Source organism: Oryctolagus cuniculus, chromosome 8 (genome assembly GCF_051225735.1).
Source record: "Oryctolagus cuniculus isolate XC-2025 breed Fujian yellow rabbit chromosome 8, ASM5122573v1, whole genome shotgun sequence".
In the NCBI taxonomy this organism is placed as follows: Eukaryota; Metazoa; Chordata; class Mammalia; order Lagomorpha; family Leporidae; genus Oryctolagus; species Oryctolagus cuniculus.
In genome coordinates this window covers 124,253,348-124,276,473 of record NC_142874.1, presented here as the reverse complement: position 1 = coordinate 124,276,473, position 23,126 = coordinate 124,253,348, and the positions used below count along the sequence as shown (strand labels likewise).

Sequence of the window (23,126 nt, the reverse complement as noted above, 5' to 3'; positions counted from 1 at the left end):
CCTTTCCTGTGAACTATTATGAGTAAGCAATGTATTTACCTTTGGGGTCAGGATGTTGAAAAGGAACTGGAGCTGCAAATCAGCATGAGACAGGAGATGGAATTAGCTATGAAGATGCTGGAGAAGGATGTCTGTGAGAAGCAGGATGCTCTGGTGTCTCTGCGGCAGCAGCTGGATGACCTCAGGGCTCTCAAGCATGAACTTGCCTTCAAGCTGCAGGTAAGGGAAGGAAGAGGCATGGACTTGCTGGCTCTCTGACTTCTTGACACTGCCCTTGCCCTTCTTGTCCTCTAGAATCTCACTTCAAATACATCACATTTGAAGCTAGCTGCCAGTAAACCACTTTAAGAATTAAACTGTGCAAGGAGCTGCTGTTGCTGTTCTGGAAAACAGGGCCACTGTTCACGTGGCAGTGGAGATCTGGGTCTTTACTTTCCTATGAGATAACTTCTGTACACCACTCTAACGTATTAGATAAATTGGTGTACCTTCTGATACTGTCTGAGAGCTGCATATAACAAAACTAATTTTAAATAAATACCTTTTGCTTCTTGTTTTCCATTTGGGAATTAATTGATAAACATATGACCATTTCTGTTTATTTACCTTTAGAGTCAAAAGGCAGATATAGTTATATTTCTAGATTAAATGTTGGGAAAATACACATAGACTGAAAATGAAAGGATAGAAGAAAGGATGGGAAAAGATAGTCCATGCTAACAGAAAGTAAAAATGAACAGGTGTAGCCATCCTAATATCAAACAAATAGACTTTAGCAGAAAAACTGTTAAAAGAGACAAAGAAGAACATTAAGTAATGATTAAGGGATCAGTTCAACAGGAAGATGTGACTGTAATAAATGCGTATGCACCCAATGCCAGGACACCTGGCTATTTAAAACAAATACTAATGGATCTAAAGGGAGAGATAGGATCCAATACAAGAGTAATGGGGGACTTCAACACCCCGCTTTCGTCAATGGGCATATTTCCATTTCATCAATGGAAAATCAACAAACAGAGCTAATCTACACTATGGACAAATGGACATAACTGATATCTATAGAACCTTTCATCCCACAGTTGCAGAATACACATTGTTTTCACCAGTACATGGAACTTTCTCTAGTATAGACCATATGCTAGGCCACAAAGCAAGTCTTACCAAATTAAAAAAAAAAAAAGGCCGGCGCCATGGCTCACTAGGCTAATCCTCCGCCTGCAGCGCCGGCACCCCAGGTTCTAGTCGCGAGCAGGGCGCCAGATTCTGTCCCGGTTGCTCCTCTTCCAGTCCAGTTCTCTGCTGTGGCCCGGGAGTGCAGTGGAAGATGGCCCAGGTCCTTAGGCCATGCATCCGCATGGGAGACCAGGAGGAAGACCTGGGCCCCGGCTTCGGATCGGCACAGCACACTGGCCACAACGTGCTGGCCATAGCGGCCATTTGGGGGGTAAACCAATGGAAAAAGGAAGACCTTTCTCTCTGTCTGTTTCTTACTGTCTAACTTTGCCTGTCAAAAAAAAAAAAAAAAAATGAAATCATACCATGCATCTTTTCTGACCACAATGGAATGAAGCTGGAAATTAACAATTGAATCTCTAGAAAATATGCCAACACATGGAGACTGAACAGCGTGCTCCTGAATGAATAATAGTTCATAAAAGAAAGAAATCAAAAGAGAAATGAAAAAATTTCTGGAAATGAATGAAGATGACATTAGAGCATATCAAAACTTATGGGATACAGCAATGTTAACTTATGGGAAAAACAATGTTAAGAGGGAAGTTTAGGGGCCAACCCTGTGGTGTACTAGGTTAAGCATCCGCCTGCAGTGCTGGCATCCCATATAGGCACCAGTTCAAGTCCAAGCTACTCCGCTTCTGATCCGGCTCCCTGCTGATGGCCTGGGAAAGCAGTAGAAGATGGCCCAAGCACTTGGATGCCTGCACCCATTGGGTGACCTGGAAGAGGCTCCTGGCTCCTGGCTTCAGATAGGCCCAGCTCCAGCAGTTAATGGCCATTTGGGGAGTGAACCGGGGGTTAGAGTCCTTCCCTCCCTCGCTCCCTCCCTCCCTCTCTCTCTCTTTCTCTATCTCTCTGTAACTCTGCCTCTCAAGTGAATAAATAAAAAAAAAAAAAAAAAAGTTTATAGAAGTTGGTGCCTGCATCAAGAAATTGGAAAGATACCAAATAAATGAGCTATCATTGAATCTCAAGGACCAAGAAAGACAACAAACCAAACCCCAAATAGTAGGAGGACAGAAATTATTAAAATTAGAGAAGAAATAAACAAAATTGAAATGAAAAAAGTTACAAAAGATCATTGAAATGAAGAGCTAGTTGTTGTTTTTTTTTTTTTTAAGATTTTATAGCCGGCACTGCGGCTCACTAGGCTAATCCTCCGCCTTGCGGTGCCGGCACACCAGGTTCTAGTCCCGGTCGGGGAGCCAGATTCTTTCCTGGTTGCCCCTCTTCCAGGCCAGCTCTCTGCTGTGGCCAGGGAGTGCAGTGGAGGATGGCCTGGGTACTTGGGCCCTAGAGTGTACCGCATGGGAGACCAGGAGAAGTACCTGGCTCCTGCCATTGGATCAGCGCGGTGCGCCGGCCGCAGCGCGGCGGCCATTGGAGGGTGAACCAACAGCAAAAGGAAGACCTTTCTCTCTGTCTCTCTCTCTCACTGTCCACTCGGCCTGTCAATAAATAAATTGAGTGGTTGAGTTACAGAGAGAGGGAGAGACAGAGAGAAAGGTCTTACATCCTCTGGTTCACTTGACAAAAGGCTGCAATAACTGGAGTTGAGTCAATCTGAAGACAGGAGCCAGGAGCATCTCCTGGGTCTCCTACGTAAGTGCAGGGGCCCAAGCACTTGGGCCATCTTCCACTGCCTTCCCAGGCCATACTAGAGAGCTAGATCAGAAGTGGAGCAGCCAGGACTTGAACTGGCACCCTGTGGGATTCTGGCACCACAGGCAGAAGCTTAGCCCACTAAGCCAGCCACAAGAGCCAGTTTTTTATAAAAATAAACAAAATTGAGAATACCATTGGCTCAATTAACCAAAAAAAAAAAAAAAGACTTAAATTAATGAATTCAGAGATTTAAAAGGAGATATAACAGTGGATACTACAGAAACAAAAAGAATCATTAAGAAGTAATTCAAACACTATATACCAACAAATTGGAAAATCTAGAAGAAATGGATAGATTCCTGGACACATACAGTCTACCAACACTGAGTCCTGAAGACATAGAAAATGTAAACAGATCAATAACCAAAATGGAGACAATCAGTAATGAAGACCCAAAGAAAAGTCCAGGATCAATATGGCTTCACTGCTGAATTCTACCAGACTTTAAAAGAAGAACTAATTCCAATTCTTCTCAAGCTATTCAAAAACAATTAAAAGGGATGGAATCCTCCCAACTCCTTCTGTGAGACCAGCATCAATTTAAGTCCTAAACCAGAAAAAGATACAACAAAGAAAGGGAACTATAGACCAATATCCTGATGAACATAGATGCAAAAGTCCCCAACGAAATATTAGCTAATCAAATCCAACAGCACATCAGCAAGATTATTCACCCGGACCAAGTAGGATTTATCCTTGATATGGAGGGATGGTTCAACTTAGGCAAATCAATAAATACGATACATCACATTAGTAAATTTAAGTATAAAAACTATATGATTATCTCAATAGATGCAGACAAAGCATTTGATAAAATACAACATCTTTTCCTGATAAAAACCTTAAGCAAATTGCGTATAGAAGGAAAACTAAGCACAATCAAGGCTATTCATGACAAACCCACAGCCAGCATCTTATTGAATGGGGAAAAGCTGGAAGTCTTCCCACTAAGGTCTGGAACCAGACAATCACTATTGCTATTCAATATAGTCCTGTAAGTTTTAGCCAGAGCCATTAGGCAATAAAAAGAAATCAAAGGGATACAAATTGGAAAAGAGGAAGTCAAATTATCCATTTGCAGATGACATGATTCTATTTTTAGGAGAAGCAAAAGACTTACTGAGAGACTATTGGACTCATAAAAGAGTTTGTTAAAGTTGCAGGATATAAAATTAATACAAAAAACTCAGTAGCCTTTGTATATACAGACAATGCCATGGCTGAGAAAGAACTTATAAGATCAATCCCATTCACAATAGCTACAAAAAGAAGTAAATAGCTGGGATAAATTTAACCAAGGAGTTGAAAAAAAATTTTTAATTTAAAAAATTTAATAAATTTAAAAATTTTAAAAAATTTTTGAAGAAAAAAATGGAAGACACCAAAAAATGGAAAAAGCTTTCATGCTCATGAATTGGAAGAATTAATATCATCAAAAAAGTCCATACTACCTAAACCAATTTACAGAGTCAATGCTATCCCAATCCAAATACAATGACATTCTTCTCAGATTTAAAAAAAAATGGTGCTAAAATTCATATGGAAACACAAGAGACCCCGAATAGCTAAAGCAATCTAAAATAACAAAAAGCCTGAGACAGCACCATATCAGATTTTAAGACATATTACAGGGCAGTTAAAATCCAATATCCCGGCCGGCGCCGTGGCTCAGTAGGCTAATCCCCCGCCTTGTGGTGCCGGCACACCGGGTTCTAGTCCCGGTCGGGGCGCCGGATTCTTTCCCGGTTGCCCCTCTTCCAGGCCAGCTCTCTGCTGTGGCCCGGGAGTGCAGTGGAGGATGGCCCAAGTGCTTGGGCCCTGCACCCCATGGGAGACCAGGAGGAAGCACCTGGCTCCTGCCTTCGGATCAGCGAGGTGCGCCGGCCTCAGCACACTGGCCGCACCGGCCCTTGAAGGGTGAACCAATGGCAAAGGAAGACCTTTCTCTCTGTCTCTCTCTCACTGTCCACTCTGCCTGTAAAAAAAAAAAAAAAAAAAAAAAAAAAATCTAATATCCTGGTACTGGCACAAAAATAGACATGTAGACCAATGGAAAATTATAGAAACTCCAGAAACCAATCCACACATCTACAGCCAACTAATCTTTGACAAAGGAGCTAAAATCAATCCCTGGAGAAAGGACAGTCTTTTCAACAAATGGTGCTGGAAAAATTGGATCTCTATGTGCAGAGTATGAAACAAGACCCCTACCTTACACCTTAAACAAAAATCAAACTCTAAATGGATCAAGGAGCTAAATCTGTGACCTGATACCATCAGATTACTAGAGGAGAACACTAGGGCAACTCTGCAAGACATTGGCATAGGCCAAGACTTCTTGGAAAAGATCCCAGAAGCACAGGCAGTCAAAGCCAAAATAGACAAATGGGATTATATCCAGTTGAGAAGCTTTGTGCTGCATTGCAAAAAAGAGGCAACTGACAGAATGGGAGAAAATATTTGCAAACTGTGCAGCTGATAGAGGATTAATGTCCAGAATCTATAAAGAGCTCAAGCAACTCAACAACAACAAAACAAACAATCCAGTTAAGAAATGGGCAAAGGACTTAAACAGGCATTTTTCAAAAGAGGAAATTCAAATGGCCGATAGACACATGAAAAACTGCTCAGGATCACTAGCTGTCAGGGAAATGCAAATCAAAACTAGAATGAGGTTTCACCTCACCCCAGTTAAAATGGCTGTCATACATAAATTAACAAACAATAAATGCTGGTGAAGATGTGGGGGAAAAGGTACCCTAATCCACTTTTGGTGGGAATGTGAACTAGTACAGCTATTGTGGAAGACTGTATGGAGATACCTCAGAAAGATGAAAATGGATAAACAATATGACCCAGCAATCCCACTCCTGGGAATTTACCCAAAGGAAATGAAATCAACATTGAAGCCGGCACCGCAGCTCACTAGGCTAATCCTCCGCCTGGGGTGCCGGCACACCGGGTTCTAGTCCCGGGCGGGGTGCCAGATTCTGTCCTGGTTGCTCACCTTCCAGGCCTGCTCTCTGCTGTGGCCAGGGAGTACAGTGGAGGATGGCCCAAGTGCTTGGGCCCTGCACCCCATGGGAGACCAGGAGAAGCACCTGGCTCCTGCCTTTGGATCAGCGCGTTGCACCAGCCGGTGCTGTGCCCGCAGCGGCCATTAGAGGGTGAACCAACGGCAAAGGAAGACCTTTCTCTCTCTCTCTCTCTCTCACTGTCCATTCTGCCTGTCAAAAAATTAAAAAAAAAAAAAAGAAAGAAAAAGAAATCAGCATTGTAAGACTTCCCTGTACCCCCATGTTTATTGCAGTTCAATTCATATTAGCTAAGATATGGAATCAACCCAGATAGCCATCAACTGATGAATGGATAAAGAAATTGTGGTATATATAGTATGGAATACTACTCAGTGGTAAAAAAAGAATGAAATCCTGTCTTTTGCAATAAAATGGATGCAACTAGAAACCATTATACTTAGTGAAATAAGCCAATCCCATAAAGACAAATACCATGTTTTCCCTGATCTGTGGTAATTAACAGAGTACCAAAAATGTAATGTGTAAGAGAAATTGACATTTTGAGATTGAATGATTGTTTACAGCTGTTGTTTCTACTGCTGAGGAGCAGTGTTTTTTTCTTTTTACTATTTGTGGAACTCTTTAGTGTAGGATTAATTTTATAAGTATAAAGTAAACAAAGTAGATAATTATAAAAATTGAGAGGGAATAAGAGAGGAAGGAGGACGAAGGGTGGGAAATATCACTATGTTCCTAAATCTGTATATACTGGATATTTGTTTACCTTAAATATAAAGATTAAAGCAATAAAAAAGATTATATGTTGGGAATAGCATAGTGGTACAGCAGGTTAAGCCTCTACATATAATGTCAGCATTCCACATGAGCACTGGTTCAAGTCCTGGCTGCTCCACTTCCAATCCAGCTCCCTGCTGATGTGCCTGGGAAAGCAGTGGAAGATGACCCAAGTACTTGGGCCCTTGCCACCCACATGGGAGACCTAGATGGAGTTCTGAGTTTGACCTGGCCAGTACGGTCATTTGGGGAGTCAACCAGTAGATAGAATGTCTCTCCCTCTCTCTCTCTCTCTCTAATTCTATATTTCTGATACATAAATAAATCTTTTTAAAATGTTACATAAATTATTTCTTATTCTTTTCTGTAACAGAGTTCAGACTTAGGGGTAAAACAGAAAAGTGAACTAAACAGTCGCTTAGAAGAGAAGACTAATCAGATGGCTGCTACCATTAAACAACTTGAGCAAAGGTAAAAGTGCTTTTTCCTTCATGAAACATTTTGGGCTGTCAGTGCTGGAAGTGAAGTGAAGTGCTTTGCATTTGGCAAAGAGAAGTATATGAAGTTCTTCCAATTTGACAGATTTTGTTTTCTAAGATGTCACTGACAGCATTTTAAAGTAACATTAACCTTTCTTGATTGTTCTGATTGTTGGAACTCTTAATGCATTTCATTGTTGATGTGAGAGAAAAGATCCTCAGATGAAAGCACTTTTAAATATGTGTTTGTAATTTTATTATTCATCACTAAAGTCTTTGAATACTTTGAGGCTAGGTGATGTTGGGGTACTGAGACATAGGTGTCCTCCAGGGATGTATTCTGATCTTTCCCTTCTTTAACTTGAACCTTTTTCTCCTCTTTCACATCTCCCTCTTCTTTCTACTTTATCCTGCACAGTCCTGTAGCCTACAATGTCTTACCCAGCATGAATCTCCAACTCTGACCTCCATCTGGAGACCACTTCTAAGTGACCAGCTGACCAGCTGTCTCCTATCAGTGCCTACAGTCCATCTGCCTGAGGCGCATCTTTTCCCCCGTGCCACTCTCTTGTTTCTTTTTTCTAAGACCATTGTTTTCTTCCTGGTGACTCAGCACTAAGAGAAATGGCTGCTTGAGTGTAGCATGGCACTCCTCATGGTCATTCGCTATTTCTGCTTTTAACCTCACTCATCATCCTTCCTGTATGTGATCAAAATAAAGTCCTGGCCCTTGGACTTACATGCCGTTTTCCTTGCCTATTCCATTCCTAAAAGTTCTGTCCGTTAGAACTGCCTGTCCTCTACTCCCTCCTTTGTTCTTCAGGTGTATTTGTTACAACTAGACTGAAGTGCCTCACTCCAGAGCTTCCCCTGATGGCTCTTCCCAACTAGAAGCCATTTGTTCTCTTGGAATTTCCATGGCGTATATCCTTACGATCCACACCACTTATAACTCTTCCTACTGTCTGCTTTATCTTGTAGTCCTTTTCAACCTGTATCTTACCCTCCAATGAGAGTATAAGTTCCTTTAGATTAGTTAACTGATCTGTTAAGCTCCTTCCCACTGGATCTGTCACAGCGCCTTGAATATACAGGACATTGATTCAGCAGATAAATGAATGGATGACTTCTTTTATTTAGGTGATTCTTAACCAGGGAGAGTCCTGTACAGCATTACATGTTAACGTTCACTCAAAAGTAAATTGCAAATTAATAAATGAGCTTCAAGCCTCTGGTATGGCTGATAAATAAACACTATTGGTTCACTTCTGAAAGAAAGTTATTTAAGTAATTTCTCATAAGCAGTTACACATTTATTATTTAATAAATTCATTTTCATGTTCATTAGTTGTGCTTTTGAAATGTATAAATTACTTTTCAGTGTTTTTTAGACTTGTCATTTAAAACAGATAGAACTAAAATGATGACATCTCTTTGAATATTAAGCTGACTTACTCTCTTGCTATTTTTGTGTTTCCTATTTATCCGTTTTCTCATTCCCCTTTCACTCCGTTTTTCATTTTTATTTTATTTAGTGAAAAGGATTTGGTGAAACAGGCAAAGACCTTAAATAGTGCAGCAAATAAACTGATTCCAAAACATCATTAGGCGTTTTGCAGTTGGTCACCTCAGAAGTCTGTTATCACAACAGTTGTAAAAGGAAGAAATCAGAAAGTTATTATGTTTAAATTCTGACCCTATAGAAAATATCACCAAAAGTTGACTTTGAATTTGTTGGACTTTAAAAAAATAATTGGACATATAGGTTGAATTTTTTTTTTATTTTCTGCCCAGAGTTAGAAAATTTGGTATAGGTTCCTAATTAAATGCCAAATAAAACTTTGAGAAATTAATTACGAGTTGACCAATAAATAAAACACCATTAAAACAGAAGCCTAGGGAATTGGAGTGCTGTGCATATATTAAGGATGCCTTTACAGCCCAGTCCTTGATAATGTCAGATTCTTGGTGCATTGTTCGTGTGTGTGTCCGCAAGCCTGTTCTGCCATTGCCGTGTAATGAACTAGAGGTGACTAGCGTGTGAACCTGGACTCTTCCAAAGTAGTTCTGTGTCTGTTACGCCATGGCCCCTTTTCAATTTTGTTGTATAGATTTCGTCCCCAGGCCCAGGGATAAGAACTAAAGTATTTCCCTACAGTTCTACTCTCAATAACCAAGATTGCTTGCAGTTTTTTTGCCTTAGTGACTTTGGGTGAAAAAAAGAAAAAAGAAAAAAAAAGCATCCTTAGATTTCTTTAAAGTACATAGAGATACAGTTAGGAATTAGGTAACTTATGATAACATAACGTGGAAGCTTGGGAAAACCCTCCTAATATTTGCCATCTTCTACCTCTGCCATTTTGTTGCAATTCCACTTTCTATTTAGATAACTCAGAGAGAAAAATGTTAATGAAAATGTTCTCTCCTGTAAAAAAATTGTAAGCACTACACATTTTTCAAAACTGTCCTGCTTTTCTTACTAGAGTGAAAAGACGTAGGCATAAGTGATTATTTTCTTCCTGCCATTCCTTTCCCAGCAATGTTTTACTTACGAGTTTTTGTGCAGATGGGGATTTGTTAAAGGTTCTGGGAAACTAATAATTTAATTATTAAAAATATTTCAGAAAAGGAAATAGATAAATGATAAACTTATATTCTTTGTTAGTAACAAATAAATATTCCCAGTAGATATCCACAAGCAATATTAGCAGGGCTTTTTTTCTAAGTGATCACAGATCTAACCCTTTTAGCTCTTACGTTGTAAATAACCCTATAAGTACTTTGATTTTTTTTTTTCTTCTAATGGCTTTTGATTTGGAGTACAGGCTTCACATAAGCCTTCATTCCTTCAAAAGATCTTGGCATAGTATTCTGGGTTCTTTTTTCCCTTTTGTTCCCTATTCTGATACACTTTGCGGCATTTCAGCTGCTTAGGTGAAGACAAAGACAACCCCTTTGTTTCCAGCTTTTCAAATTCCTTAGCTTCTTCTTGGCAAAACCATGATTAAAGGAGTGCGGTAGATTCCCTGGGTGCATTTGTAGGTTCTTGCACAGATTTGAATCAAAATCAAGTCAAAGAACATATGTTTAGATCAGCTTCCTGGAAGATCCTGTGCTCTTGAACTTATTTTAGTTCTTATAATTTTGCACCTTTATAAATGCAGCTCCCACTTTGTTCTCATCTTCAGCAACCTTTTGTGATAGCCTTTTTAATAAGCATTTGGAAGGAATGATCAAACTCCAAAATAAAGCTACTTAAAGACTGCACATAGCATGCTTCTAAATACTATTATATAAAGCCCCCAATTTTTTACCTTGTAAAACATAATTCTTCATAGGTGCAAATTTATAAAGATTCTTAGGAGAAAATGTCCGTCAGAATCTTCTCAAGAACATGGTCATGAGTCTTACTCAGGCCCAGTGCCGAGGCCGTTAGTCACACACCACTAGGCAGGAATGAAATAGGAGAGGGAACCAAATTCTTGACAAAGGCTTTTACTATACAGTAACCCGGAGCCTGGAGAAGGGTTGATGTAGAATGTCCCATGAGCTAATAATGTACATGGTCTGGGGAAAGGACCAGAAAAATTAATGTTACAGTTCCACATATAAGGTAGTTGCCCATTTGCAAGTTCCAGTTATGTGTGTAAAACAGAAATATAAAGTACCAGATCTATTAGGAAATAAGAACAAACAAGCAAGTGGATTTAACTAAATTGCTGTGTATTTGAGGTTGGCTTTGGATATGAATTTTCTAAAAAGTGTTGTTTTAATGTTTATCATCTAATGGCTGTAAACTGTAGTATTAGAATAAAAAAAGTGCAAAATCAGCTTTTCCTCTGCCTGGTTCACCATCATCTTGTGTTTCTTTAGAATTTGTTCCTTTACCATCTTTTCTGCCCCCTTAATTTCTTCCCCTGTGTCTTCGCAGTTTTTTTCCTCTCTGTCCATGCCGTCTTCGTTGGGTTATTTTATTTTGTGTTGTGAACTTGGTCTTCCTCCCCACCATGGTTTTGTTTTTTATCACAAGTTCATGTGGCTCACATCCAGATTGCGCCAGGCTGAGCGAGGCCGCCAGTCTGCTGAGTTGGACAACCGGCTCTTCAAACAGGACTTTGGAGACAAGATCAACAGTCTGCAGCTGGAAGTGGAGGAGCTCACCAGGCAGCGGTGAAGAGAGGGCAGCTTGAACTGGCAGGGTGGTCATGGGTAATTCAGGGCCAGACAGGAGGAGAAGGAAGGGGCGCTCATGGCCTTCAGACATCTCAGCTCTGGCTTTTCAATGTCCTTCCTCTGGAGTTGGAATTCAGGAAGCTTTGGTATTCCCCAAATCCTGTCAACATCCTTTAGGAGATTAGAGTCCATGGTCCTAGATTAATAGTAATTAATGGCCAACATAATCCTAATAATAAAAGTTAGTATTTACTGAATTCTATGTGCCAGACACTTTACAGACACCTCACATGCAATCTCTCCTTGCACATCCACCCCTCTTAGCAGGCAATATTATTGCTTTGCTTTCAGGTGAAATTAAACCTTGGAGGGGTTAAGTGTATCCCATTCACACAGGTAGTAAATGGCAACATGATCATTTTAAAACCTGTCTCTCTGATATAAGCCCTTAACTAGTCTGTATTCTCTCTCAAATGAGACTCACTTCTATGCTGAAGCCACTGACTTCAAACATAAGTAGTGCTTTGTTGGATATAAAGAAGAGAACTAGAAGGAACACTAGTGGTTATGAGGATGTGAGTGAGGATTGGATAGATAGCTATAAAGAGACCAGCTAAGTAATATGAAATGGAACTGTATTGAAACTTCACTACTGTATGTACTGAAAATTTTAAATTTAAGACCGGAGTTCAGCGTTCTTTAGACAATGTGAATGTAGAAATCCAAGTTTTTCATTCCTTTCCTCTCCCACCCGTCCAAGGAACCAGCTGGAGTTGGAACTAAAACTGGAAAGAGAAAGACGGTTACAGAACAACAGGAGCATCCCGGGAAGGGCTTCCCAAAAGCCAGAACCCAAGATGGTAATATCTGTTACTCCTTTGTTTACTGACGTTTAGGGTAGTGTTGAAGGCTACCTTGATGGGCCTGTGGGGTTTCTTTGGGGATTCACTTCCTGAATCAAGCTGTGGCCTGGAGGATGTGCACAGCAAACTTAAGGATGGAGTGAGCAGAGGAAAGCTTGATTCTGGGTCTGCCTTTAGCACATTCTCCAACTTGACTTCATTTGGAAAGGTGGATTTTAACAGTCATCACTTTCAGTGACTCTCTTTTCCTTTTAAGTTTTAAAACAAAGATTATTGTGCTCTCTTAACAAAAATATGTGTTTTCTTGGTTATCTGCTAATATTTTCAATAATATGGTATAATAACCCCTCCCCAGCCCTGAATTCCACTTTAACACAATGTCTTAAATGTGGGTTTGTTTCTGTATATACTGTCTTCAAAATCATGAGGATTTCAGTCTGAGTATACTCAGAATCTCCTCTTGGGAATGGATAGGAAGAGAGGGAACTTAGTCCTGGGAAAGGGAGAATAATTAATGTAGAGTGATTTGAAGTGCACAAGTGGAAATTTCTGCAGAATGGCTTTGGAAGGCAAAGCACCTGCGGCGATGAGAGAGCTCAAATCAGGTCTGATCATCACCAGGAGCCAACCTCTTCAAATAATGAAACCAGAAAAGTGTGATATACTTTTGCCATCAAAGACAAACTGCAGAGAAAAAATTGCCTCCCTTATGTACATACTGTATCAAAGCAAGACAAATTTACATGCTTCCTATTTAGAATTTATAGAGTGAGCTGCTGCTGCTTTTTGAGCTAGAAAGTAGAAAAGAATGCGAAAATGCAGTATCTGTTACTAACAAAATGTGCAAAGAACCACTCTGTGTCACATGCTTTCTTTATTATTTGTGCATAGTGAGTATAAAATCTAAAGGGTATACAAAGGTTTCTTTAAAATCATAGCCTTTGTTACTCTTCTCCCAATGAACATTAGGTTTCTCAATTCTCAATTGCCTTGCAGTGGGATTTCCAGGAGGGTAAATTACAGTGACCTCCCTTCCTAGAAACTCGAGTTTCTACATTTGGAAGCAGATAGCGGTGGTTCAAGGCAGGCAAGGAGAGTGTGCACAAATCTATCCCAGGGCCAGCATTGTGGTACAAAGGGTTAAACTGCCATCTGCAACAGTGGCATCCCATATGAACCTGGGTCCAAGACCTGGCTGCTCTGTTTCCAATCTAACTCCCTGCTGATGCACCTGGGAAAGCAGCAGACAGTGGCCCAAGTGTGTAGGCTCCTGCCATTCACATGGAAACCAGAATGGAGTTGATTTGTTCCTGGCTTCTGCGTGGCTCAGCCCTGGATGTTGCAGCCATTTGGGGAGTGAACCAGCTGATGGAAGTTATCTCTGTGTCTCTTCCTTTCTCTCTCTCTGTGACTCTGCCTTTCAAATAAATCAGTAAATAAATCTGTTTTTAAAAAGAATTTGTTTTGCCGGCGCTGCTGCTCAATAGGCTAATCCTCCACCTTGCGGCGCCGGCACACCAGGTTCTAGTCCCGGTCGGGGCGCTGGATTCTGTCCCGGTTGCCCCTCTTCCACGCCAGCTCTCTGCTGTGGCCCGGGAGTGCAGTGGAGGATGGCCCAAGTGCTTGGGCCCTGCACCTGCATGGGAGACCAGGAGGAAGCACCTGGCTCCTGGCTTCGGATTGGCACAGTGCACCAGCCATGGCGGCCATTTGGGGCATGAACCAACGGAAGGAAGACCTTTCTCTCTGTCTCTCTCTCTCTCTCTCGCTCTCTCTCACTGTCCACTCTGCCTGTCAAAAAAAAAAAAAAAAAAAAATTTGTTTCTAAAAACTGTCCAGGCAGGGCTTCAGAGCATTGGGCAAAATACAGTTTGGAACTTGAGAGTAGACACTTTGAGTGGTGGCAGTTGTGGAAGTTGTCTTGGTAGCCAGGCTCCTGCTCGATTGAGTGTCCAGAGGATCACACCGTCTGCTGGAGATGACCACTTGGTTTTTTCAGAGCTAAGTCAGGAAGAATAAAATTATATTTCTCCTAAGAAGTAACTGAAATCTTGAGCCTACTTATAAGTAAATAGAATACATTCTGGATTTTATTTGAATCTCAGGAATTAAAAAATAATGTCATTTGTTGCAAACACTATCCAAAAATTAAGAAGCTTTTTGGAGAAGAGAAGGAGAAAATGTGCTTGAAAGTCAGATCCCTCTCCCAATTAAAAAGCTACTTAGCTTTACTGAATTTGTGGGTTGCAGAACAAAATTGCAATATCATCATTTGGCATCTGAATACTTAATAAACTGAGTTTTTATTTTTGTTTTTGTGTGTGTGTGTGTGTGTGTGTGTCTTTTTTTTTTTTGGCAGGATGGGAAGCACCAAAATCAAGAGGAAAATGTTAAACCAAAAAAGCCCCTGGAAGAAAACTGCAGGTGTTTGTTAATCGAGTATTACTATTAACTGAGATACATGAAGTTATTTGGGGGAAGTGGGAATGAGGACGCTCTTGATATACGTTGGCATCGACAAAGACCAGGCACTGACTTGTAATAGTCCTATGCCAGAAAGACATTTTGAAGAGGAAGTAAATAACCAGTGATCACATACTATTAAATCAGACCCATTAGGCCACTTCAGAAGAAAGCAGAATAATCCAGCTGCTCTCTGAATTCTTGCCTGATTAATCCCCAAACTCAAATTACCAGTTAGAGCAGTCTTCCTCATCTTTATGAGTCATGGCTTTTCTCAGGCCCGTGAATGGCTGTGACTGTGACTGTTTCCACCCGTGTGCCAGGTTCCCAGGATCCTCATTTCCCTGTCAGGGGTAGGGAACCTTGTTTCTGCCAGGGGCCAGCTAGATATTTACTTACGTCTTTCACAGGCCATACAAAATGATTAACTTAAAAATGAGCCTGCTGTAGCTATGTTGATTTTTGGGTCTGCCTGTGGTTGGCTTGGCAGGACCGCGCCAAATGATTTCAGGTTTTGTACAGCTCATGGCCAGAAGTTCCCCTCCCCTGTAAGGGCTCAAACTAAATAACTTCATTACTTTTTCATAATTCTTCGTCTAACTGGCTCACTATGAAGAACATATGATTGTTTCAAGGAAGCTGACTTCTTTGAAACACTATCTTTGAAGGTTAGAAATAAAAGTACTCCATAATGCCACTGCATTAAAACATTAAGGATATCTGTGGAGGCCATTGTGACACAGTAGGACACCCGCATCTTCTGTCAGAGTGCCAGTGCCGATGCAGTTTCCTGATAATGCATTCTGGGATGCAGCAGATGATGGCTCAGGTGCTTGGGCCCTTGCCACCCACAGGGGAGACCTAGGTGGAGTTCTAGGTTCCTGGCTTCAGCTTGTCCCAGCCCATGTTATGAGGGTGTGAACCAACAGATGGAAGGTGTCTTTCTTTGTCTCTCTGTGTCACTTTACTTTTCAAGTATGTGAAAAGAAACAAATGAAGGCTATCCAGCTATATGATATTCTAGAAAAGGCAAAACCCATGGAGAGAATAAAAAAAAAAAAATCAGTGGTTGATAGGGGTTAGGGGGAGGGATAAGAAGGCAGAACTCAAAGGGTTTTTTGTTTTTTTTTTTTTTAAGATTTATTTATTTATTTGAAAGTCAGAGTTACACAGAGAGAGGAGAGGCAGAGAGAGAAAGAAGTCTTCCATCTGCTGGTTCACTCCCCAATTGGCTGCAATGGCCAGAGCTGTGCCAATCCAAAGCCAGGAGCCAGGAGCTTCTTCCAGGTCTCCCATGCGGGTGCAGGGGCCCAAGGGGTTGGGCCATCTTCTACTGCTTTCCCAGGACCAGAGTAGAGCAGCCCGGTCTTGAACCGGCACCCATTTGGAATGCTGGCGCTTCAGGCCAGGGCGTTAACCTGCTGTGCCACAGCGCCGGCCCCCTCAAAGGGTTTTAGGACAGTGGAGCTGTCCTATGTCAAACTGTAATGGCGGCAGAGCCAAGTCATCCACACACTTGCCCAAACCCACCCAGCAGCAAGAGTGACTCCTGATGTAAACGATGGACTCCAGGTGATGCGCCCTATCAGTGTGTTCTCATCAGTTGTAGCACACCCGCTGTGGTGCAGGGTGTTGATAATGGGAGAACCTGCAGAGGCAGGAGGAGAGGGGGATCTCTGCACTTTCTACTCAGTGTTGCTGTGAACATAAAACTGCTATTAAAATGTATTTTCAAAGGAAGGAGAGTTTAGTGATAAGGAAAGATACCATGGAGGTGTTTTGAGAGAACCATACCCTGTCCTTGTTGAGTCACTGTCTCTAGGCTTTGATGCCTGGAGAATGAAGTAGGGGTGTCCTTTGGTCTAGCAGCTGAGAAGCTGTGTGCCAGATCAGAGTGCAGGATTTAATGGCCAGCTCTCGCTCCTGACTCCCAGCTTCTTGCTAATGCAGGCCATAGGAGGCAGCAGTTGATGGGTCAAGTAATTGGGTTCCTGCCACCTCTCGGGGAGACTTGCACTGCTTTCCCAGCTCCTGGTGCTTCCACCTTGACCCAGCTGCAGCATTGCGGGCATTTGTGTTTGGGAGAGTGAACCAGTGGATTGGAGTTTTCTCTGCCTGCCTGCCTGTCTGTCTCTGTGCATGTATGCCTCTCAAATGAGTGAAAACTTAAAAAAAAAAAAAAAAAAAGTGAGGTAGTATGTCACCTGCAGCTAAAGGAGCTGCTGGAGAAGAGAAGTGACACAGCATAGCCGTGTAGCAGCTCGTGTAGGGGCTCTGCCTTAAAATACCTTCCTCGCTGCCCAGCCAGCCAGCATGACGCCAGAGTCTTTCATTTTCTCTCAGAGAGCGTGGTTTAATCCAGCACGAGTCCATCAGAGATCGGCGTGGACGCAGGAAAGGGAACTAGAAAGACTGTAAAATTTCCTTGAAATAAATAAACAAAATAGGACTGTAAAATTAACTGGGATTCCAGGTGTCTTTCAGGGCCAGCCTCGTTCCACACTAAAATCAAATCTTGACCTGAGCAATAGGAATGTCTCTTAAATGTGAAGTTCTGATTGAGACCCTAGGAATTTAAGAGTTCCTGGTATCCATGATGTGCTCTGAGGTTGGAATGTAGGTTTTACATTTATTTTCTCCTTAATACATTTAATTCTTCTTACTTGAGTATAATTCCTACTTTACAGATGAGAAAATGGGCAGAGAAAGGCAAGAGGACACACCGCTTAGGTGCTCTGGTTTAAGTCCTTTGTCTCTGCACTCCTTGGTAGCAACTTTAAGGACCCAGCGCAGCCAAAACTACCATCGTCAGACACACCAAGCTTGCTAGGCTTGTGGTCCAAGGAACACCGGCATGTGTCTGGGGGTCACACTGCCACTCAGCTGAGAGAACAGGCACCAGGGTAGTCTTGGGTGCATTTCCCCCAGAACCCAGAGACTTGGCTTCTCTGCTTGTGTGGCTTCCAGTCCAAGTTGGGATAACTGGAGTTCGCTCAGTTTAATCTCATAAAGAAATAGTCTGAATGGCTGTTCATGTGACCATCTCATTTGAGTGAAGAAACTAATACAATATCTGATGGGAAAACAAAACTACTAAAATACATGGCAGTGGGCTTTGAAGTTTTATGTACTGGCCATGAATGCTGTTGCTTTTAATAAAGAAGCATAAACTATAACTCCAAATCTAGTTTTTAAATGTAACCATAATATAGGTGAAAGGTCAGAAACTAGTAATAGATGTAACCAAAATTTCTAAAACCTTAAGAGGTTACAGTTAATATTTATGTGGTTCCCAGCTACAGCTGTGTAAAGGAACTACAGCGTTGCTTGACAGACTGTCTTCTGAGCTTTTGAGGTGGTATCAGTGGAAATACAGTAAATTGCTGTTCCTTAACTCTTTGTATTCTCCATCCGTTCTAGGCTGCAGTCCCACCCTACCAGTGAACAGGTAACTGAGCCTCATGTTTTAAAATACTTTGTAGAAGTTATGAAGTTGATTGTACCACGTCTAGCCAGTGAACAAGGTAGCATGGGAGGAAGGTAATGAGGCCAGGCCTCTGCGTCCCATCCTTTTAACTGCATGGCCCTAACAGGGGACTGCCGGAAGCTCTCACAGGCAGCAGCTCGGCTTTAAGCCATTTGCTAAGTACACAGCAGTTCTTACTTCTGACTTGAAATAACCTCTGGACGCCAGGAAAGCTCAGTTTACTTCCCTGTCCTTTAGTCTTTTACATAAAATGGAGACAAATACACTTCCTGATCACAGAAATAAACTAACAAAAATGGCTGTAAAATATTTTGTGAATGTAATAGCATGTGACAGTCCCAGAGAAAGACTATATATGCTACTGTGTCTGAGTCACAGACCTGTTGGGAAATAAAATGATGCCTTCTCTCAATTCTTCATGGTAGAGTGAGATAACAGGAATGGGACCACTAAATAAGAATCAGATACAGACCGCCCACCTTGACACATCTCTGATGATCCTATCACAGAAAGTTTAAGCATATGGGAGTGTCATTTCCAGGTAGTCTGTAGTGTGGTTATATAAATTTTATGGCCAAAAACTGCATACTCTGAAAGCATTCATGTTTTTGACACTGAAATAAACTGACTGCTTCACTCTCTGGTTTAGGATCTGCTGCTGCTCTCAGAGAAGCCCTGGGTGTGTCAGCTGTGCCAGGAAGGCGGCAGCCTCACAAAGGTAACGGGTTCCTCACTGGGCACGCCATGTACTGCCTGCCCCTTCCCAGGCCCACTAGGGACCGTGTACCAGGGACCGCGACGTGTGCAGTGCAGAGTGCCCTCTCCCAGAGCCAAGGATGGGGAAGCAAAGGGGATGTTGTGGAGTACCTGTTCTTTCTTAGTCCTGGCAAGTCATGTCAGTAAATTCCCATTAAAATTAGTCTCAAAAACTGTATACATAATTTAGAACAAATAAGCAAATAGAAATTTATGAGTAAATAAGATATCTGTGGATGCCCACTGTGTAGAATGTGCTGGGGAAAGAGGAGAAAAGAAAAAATAGACCGTGTCCTGGTCTTGGATATCCTGTGTCCTGTGTGCCATCTTTTAAAGATGAAGAGCCTTGGGCTCAGAGACGTTAAGCGCATTTCCCAGCTACTCACGTCGTTAAGTGGTGAAGTCTGGATTTCAGCCCGACTTTGGCTCGGAAGTGCAATCTGCCTCCAGTACTCATCCTGCTCGGAACTGGGGAAAGGAGCTCTCCCCGCCCCCCGCCCCGACTGTCTCCTCACTGTCCCCCCTCCATGGGTGCACCAGGATCTCTGCCTCAGCACCTCCCTAGTTTGTCTCCCTAGAGCGGGCCAAGTGAAAGAAGTATTGAGAGAGCACGAGTGTCCTTCCGTGTCCTGCTGGAACTGTGGCTCCTCACAGTGTCTCCCCCAGCACCTGGTGCAGCGTGCACTCGTGGTAGACACTCTAGAAGTGTTCTTACAGTGAATTTAGGAAGCAAGTGCTTGACGAGATACAGGAGACACACCCAGGGCAGGATTACAACCCGCACACTACCATTTGTGATCATGCTGCATTTTAATGAACAAAACTAGGACATGACTTCATCTTAGAGTCACACAGTCAGATGGCAGAGGAACCACCTTTATAGAACTGGAAGTTGCAGTTGTAGAAATATGGTTCAAAATAGAAGAAACTGCTAACCAAAGTCTGACTTCTGGCTGCGAAGCCATACAAAGTAACTTGAGCATGTCGGATCGAAATTCTTCTCAGGCTCTCAGGTAAGTGATCCACTGTGCCCTCAGGAAGAGGCATTGTTTGCAATGACAGTAGCATTTCACAGGGGAAATTACTCACAGCATTTTTTTTTTTTTTTTAAGATTTATGTAATATATGTGAAAGGTAGAGACACAGAGAGAGAGAGAGCACACTTCTGTGCAATGGCCAGGGCTAGGCCAGGCTGAAACCGGGAGCTCGGATCTCCATCCAGGTCTCACACTTGGGTGGCAAGGGTCCAAGCATTTGGGCCATCTGCTGCTGCTTTCCTAGCAGGGAGCTAGATTGGAAGCATTTAAGACCATGGGGCTCTGCAGGCACCAAAGAACTTTACCAGTCACACAACCCAGTGACCCACCCACTTTCCTTAAAAGGATGCAAGAAGCCATGTTCCAACTTCACTGATATCCCAAAAGATATGCTTACAGAGCATCATAGGAAAGGACAGTATATTAAGAATTACAGTTTCAAGCCAGCGCCGCGGATCACTAGGCTACTCCTCCGCCTTGCGGCGCCGGCACACTGGGTTCTAGTCCCGGTCGGGGCGCCGGATTCTGTCCCGGTTGCCCCTCTTCCAGGCCAGCTCTCTGCTGTGGCCCGGGAGTGCAGTGGAGGATGGCCCAAGTGCTTGGGCCCTGCACCCCATGGGAGACCAGGAGAAGCACCTGGCTCCTGCCTTCGGATCAGTGCAGTGCGCCGGACGCAGCGCGCCAGCCACGGCGGCCATTGGAGGGTGAACCAACGGTAAAAGGAAGACCTTTCTCTCTGTCTCTCTCACTGTCCACTCTGCCTGTAAAAAAAAAAAAAAATTTAAAAAAAATTTATAGTTTCAGTTCATAGCAGATCTTTTCATCCCAGCCTGTCCACCCAATCCATTGCAAGGTCATTGTGTCATTTGGAGTATGATTAGATACTTGCAAACTCATTTTAGAATTAGACCATCTGCCTGGTTCTGGTTCAAGTCCTGACTGCTCCACCTCCATTCCAGCTCCCTACTAATGCAACGAGGAAAGCAGCAGAGGATGGCCCACCACGTACTTGGGCCCCTGCACCCATGTATGAGACCTGGAAGAGCCTCCTGGCTCTGGCTTGGCCCAGCCCCAGCCATTGAGGCCCTCTGGGGAGTGAACCAGCAGATGGAAGATCTCCATCTCTTGTCTTTCTGTAACTCTGCCTTTCAAATAAATAAAATAAATCTTTAAAAAAAAATTAACCCATCTGAGAGTGAACAGAAGCAAAAGTATGAAATGTATTTCAAAGGTGACTAATTTGTGTAGTACCTGTTCTTTCGATTTTGTTGGCACTGCTCCCTCTGTTCATTTCAACCTAAGAATTAGACTGAGCCTGTAGACCGGGTCTGTGTGGTCAGGTACACAGCAGACATTCGGTCAGTGCTTAAGTAGGCATTGAGCATCTACCAGGGTTGGCCTTTATAGCCCACACATCCTGCCTTGCTGCTCTTGTACTTCCCACCTAACCTCCTCCTCCTCCTCCTCCTCTTACAGAATGTGTGCAAGAACTGCAAAGGAACCTTCTGCAATGCCTGTTCAACAAAGGAACTGCCTCTGCCATCCAGTATCAAGCCTGAGCGAGTTTGCAATCCCTGTCACAAGCTGCTGATGCAGCAATATTCTGCCAGCCCATCGTAAGACTGGAGGCCACAACCTGGACCAAAATGTCCACTCAGGGCCATTCTCTGCCTGTGTTAGGTGTCAGGCTCTCCTCCAGCTCAGTCCTAAGGATCAACTAGAGTTGATAGGAATGATGTAAGTAAACAGGTCTAGGGAGAAAAGGCAGCAGCACTGGAGGTGCTAGAAATTTCCTGTAAGAGCTGTATAAATAAAAGTGACTCCGTTGAGCCTTTCTCTTCTAAATCTAAACAAACCCACTTTGAAGGGTTTATTTGATAGCACATTTGGGGAGGGCTATTTATTTTCAATAGTGATAATATTATCGGGAGGGGGTGTAATAGGAAAGTCCAAACAGATTACAATAAAAAGGAAAATTATCATCTCCCTCTATTATACTTGCAGAGGGAAAGGTTAATGTTAATTGAGATCCAAATGACAGATGTTACCTACTTTCCCAGGTGCTACTAGACATAAACATTGCTTTCCTCTTCACCCCCCTAACTACCTCTTTAAAGTATCTCTTCCAGACTGTGAACCCAGACTCAGGGAAAAGAAATTAAAGCGTAATATAAATTTTCAATGTAATGGAAACAATCTAATATATTAGAATTTGAGGGCCAGCATTTCCTGGTCTTGGCCTTCAAGTGTCTCATCATCACAGCAAGAATGAACACTGCTGATTTTTCCACTTACTGACTTCAAAATAACATGTCCTTTTCAGACTCTTTCTACCACAAAACAAGCCGGCTCTGTTCCCCAACCCTCCCTTCTCTCCAAGTCATGGTGGAAACTTTAAGGAGTGTTATAGGTAGGGTTTACCTTTTGCACATACGAAGTATTGATTAAATAAAAGCTAAGTCATTGAAAAGTAAAACAAACTAATTTAATTGGTTGCTGACAACATTTAGCTCAATATTTATTAAATTGTTTCTTTTAAATAAGGAATTCCTTATGCTATTCCAGAGCTGGTAGATGGGCTTCTGAGAAAGGACAATTCTCAAACATCTCTTAAACCCTTTGAGGGGAGAGAGAGGGAAGCGCATAAACAAGGGAAGGAAAGACATGGTATACACTGTTTTGATTATGTTGCATGTGTCTAGATTGTTTGATTCTAATTAGTACCTGAGAAGAAATGATTCCGTGGCTGGTTTAGAATTCTGGGTGGAAACATCCTGGCACTGTGTTATTTGATAAATTCTGTCTGCTAGCATGGGTTACAGCCTGGGAAAGGGTTATTATTCTAGAAGTCTTGCCTGTTACTTGGCCAAGCTGGAGTTTGAATACTAAGGAAAATAAAATCTAATGATTCTAGCTGAGTTTTTTTTGTTTTGTTTTTTAGTTTATTAATTATTTCTATTTGAAAGGCAAAGTGACAGAGACAGATTAAATAAAAAAAAAAAAAAGTGACAGAGACAGAAAGAAATCTTCTTTACTGGCTTACTCCACAAATGCCCACAATAGCCAGAACTGGACCAGGCTGAAGCCAGGAACCAGGAACTCCATCTGGGTCTTCCACGTGGGTATCAGGGACCCAATTCCTAGAGCCATTA

The 23,126-nt window shown here is 42.3% G+C and overlaps 1 protein-coding gene across 17 annotated transcripts in view; it reads left to right on the top strand.

Annotated features, from left to right (window-relative positions):
• Window positions 1-22,887, top strand: part of RUFY3 (RUN and FYVE domain containing 3) — a 100,511-nt gene extending 77,624 nt beyond the window's left edge. For 6 of the 17 annotated variants that reach the window (XM_051819714.3, XM_051819720.3, XM_070048047.2 and 3 more), the window contains 8 exons: window positions 52-219; window positions 7,090-7,187; window positions 11,246-11,365; window positions 12,129-12,228; window positions 14,591-14,655; window positions 18,115-18,142; window positions 18,831-18,899; window positions 21,451-22,887. In XM_051819714.3, coding sequence (XP_051675674.3) covers window positions 52-219; window positions 7,090-7,187; window positions 11,246-11,365; window positions 12,129-12,228; window positions 14,591-14,655; window positions 18,115-18,142; window positions 18,831-18,899; window positions 21,451-21,594 — 792 coding nt within the window. In that variant the 3' untranslated portion in view covers window positions 21,595-22,887. Of the gene's footprint in view, window positions 1-51; window positions 220-7,089; window positions 7,188-8,730; window positions 11,026-11,225; window positions 11,366-12,128; window positions 12,229-14,590; window positions 14,656-18,114; window positions 18,143-18,830; window positions 18,900-21,450 lie in introns of those variants that run through there. The other 11 variants (XM_051819724.3, XM_051819723.3, XM_051819726.3 and 8 more) reach the window with 5 other exon arrangements.
• The last annotated feature ends 239 nt before the right edge of the window (window positions 22,888-23,126 follow it).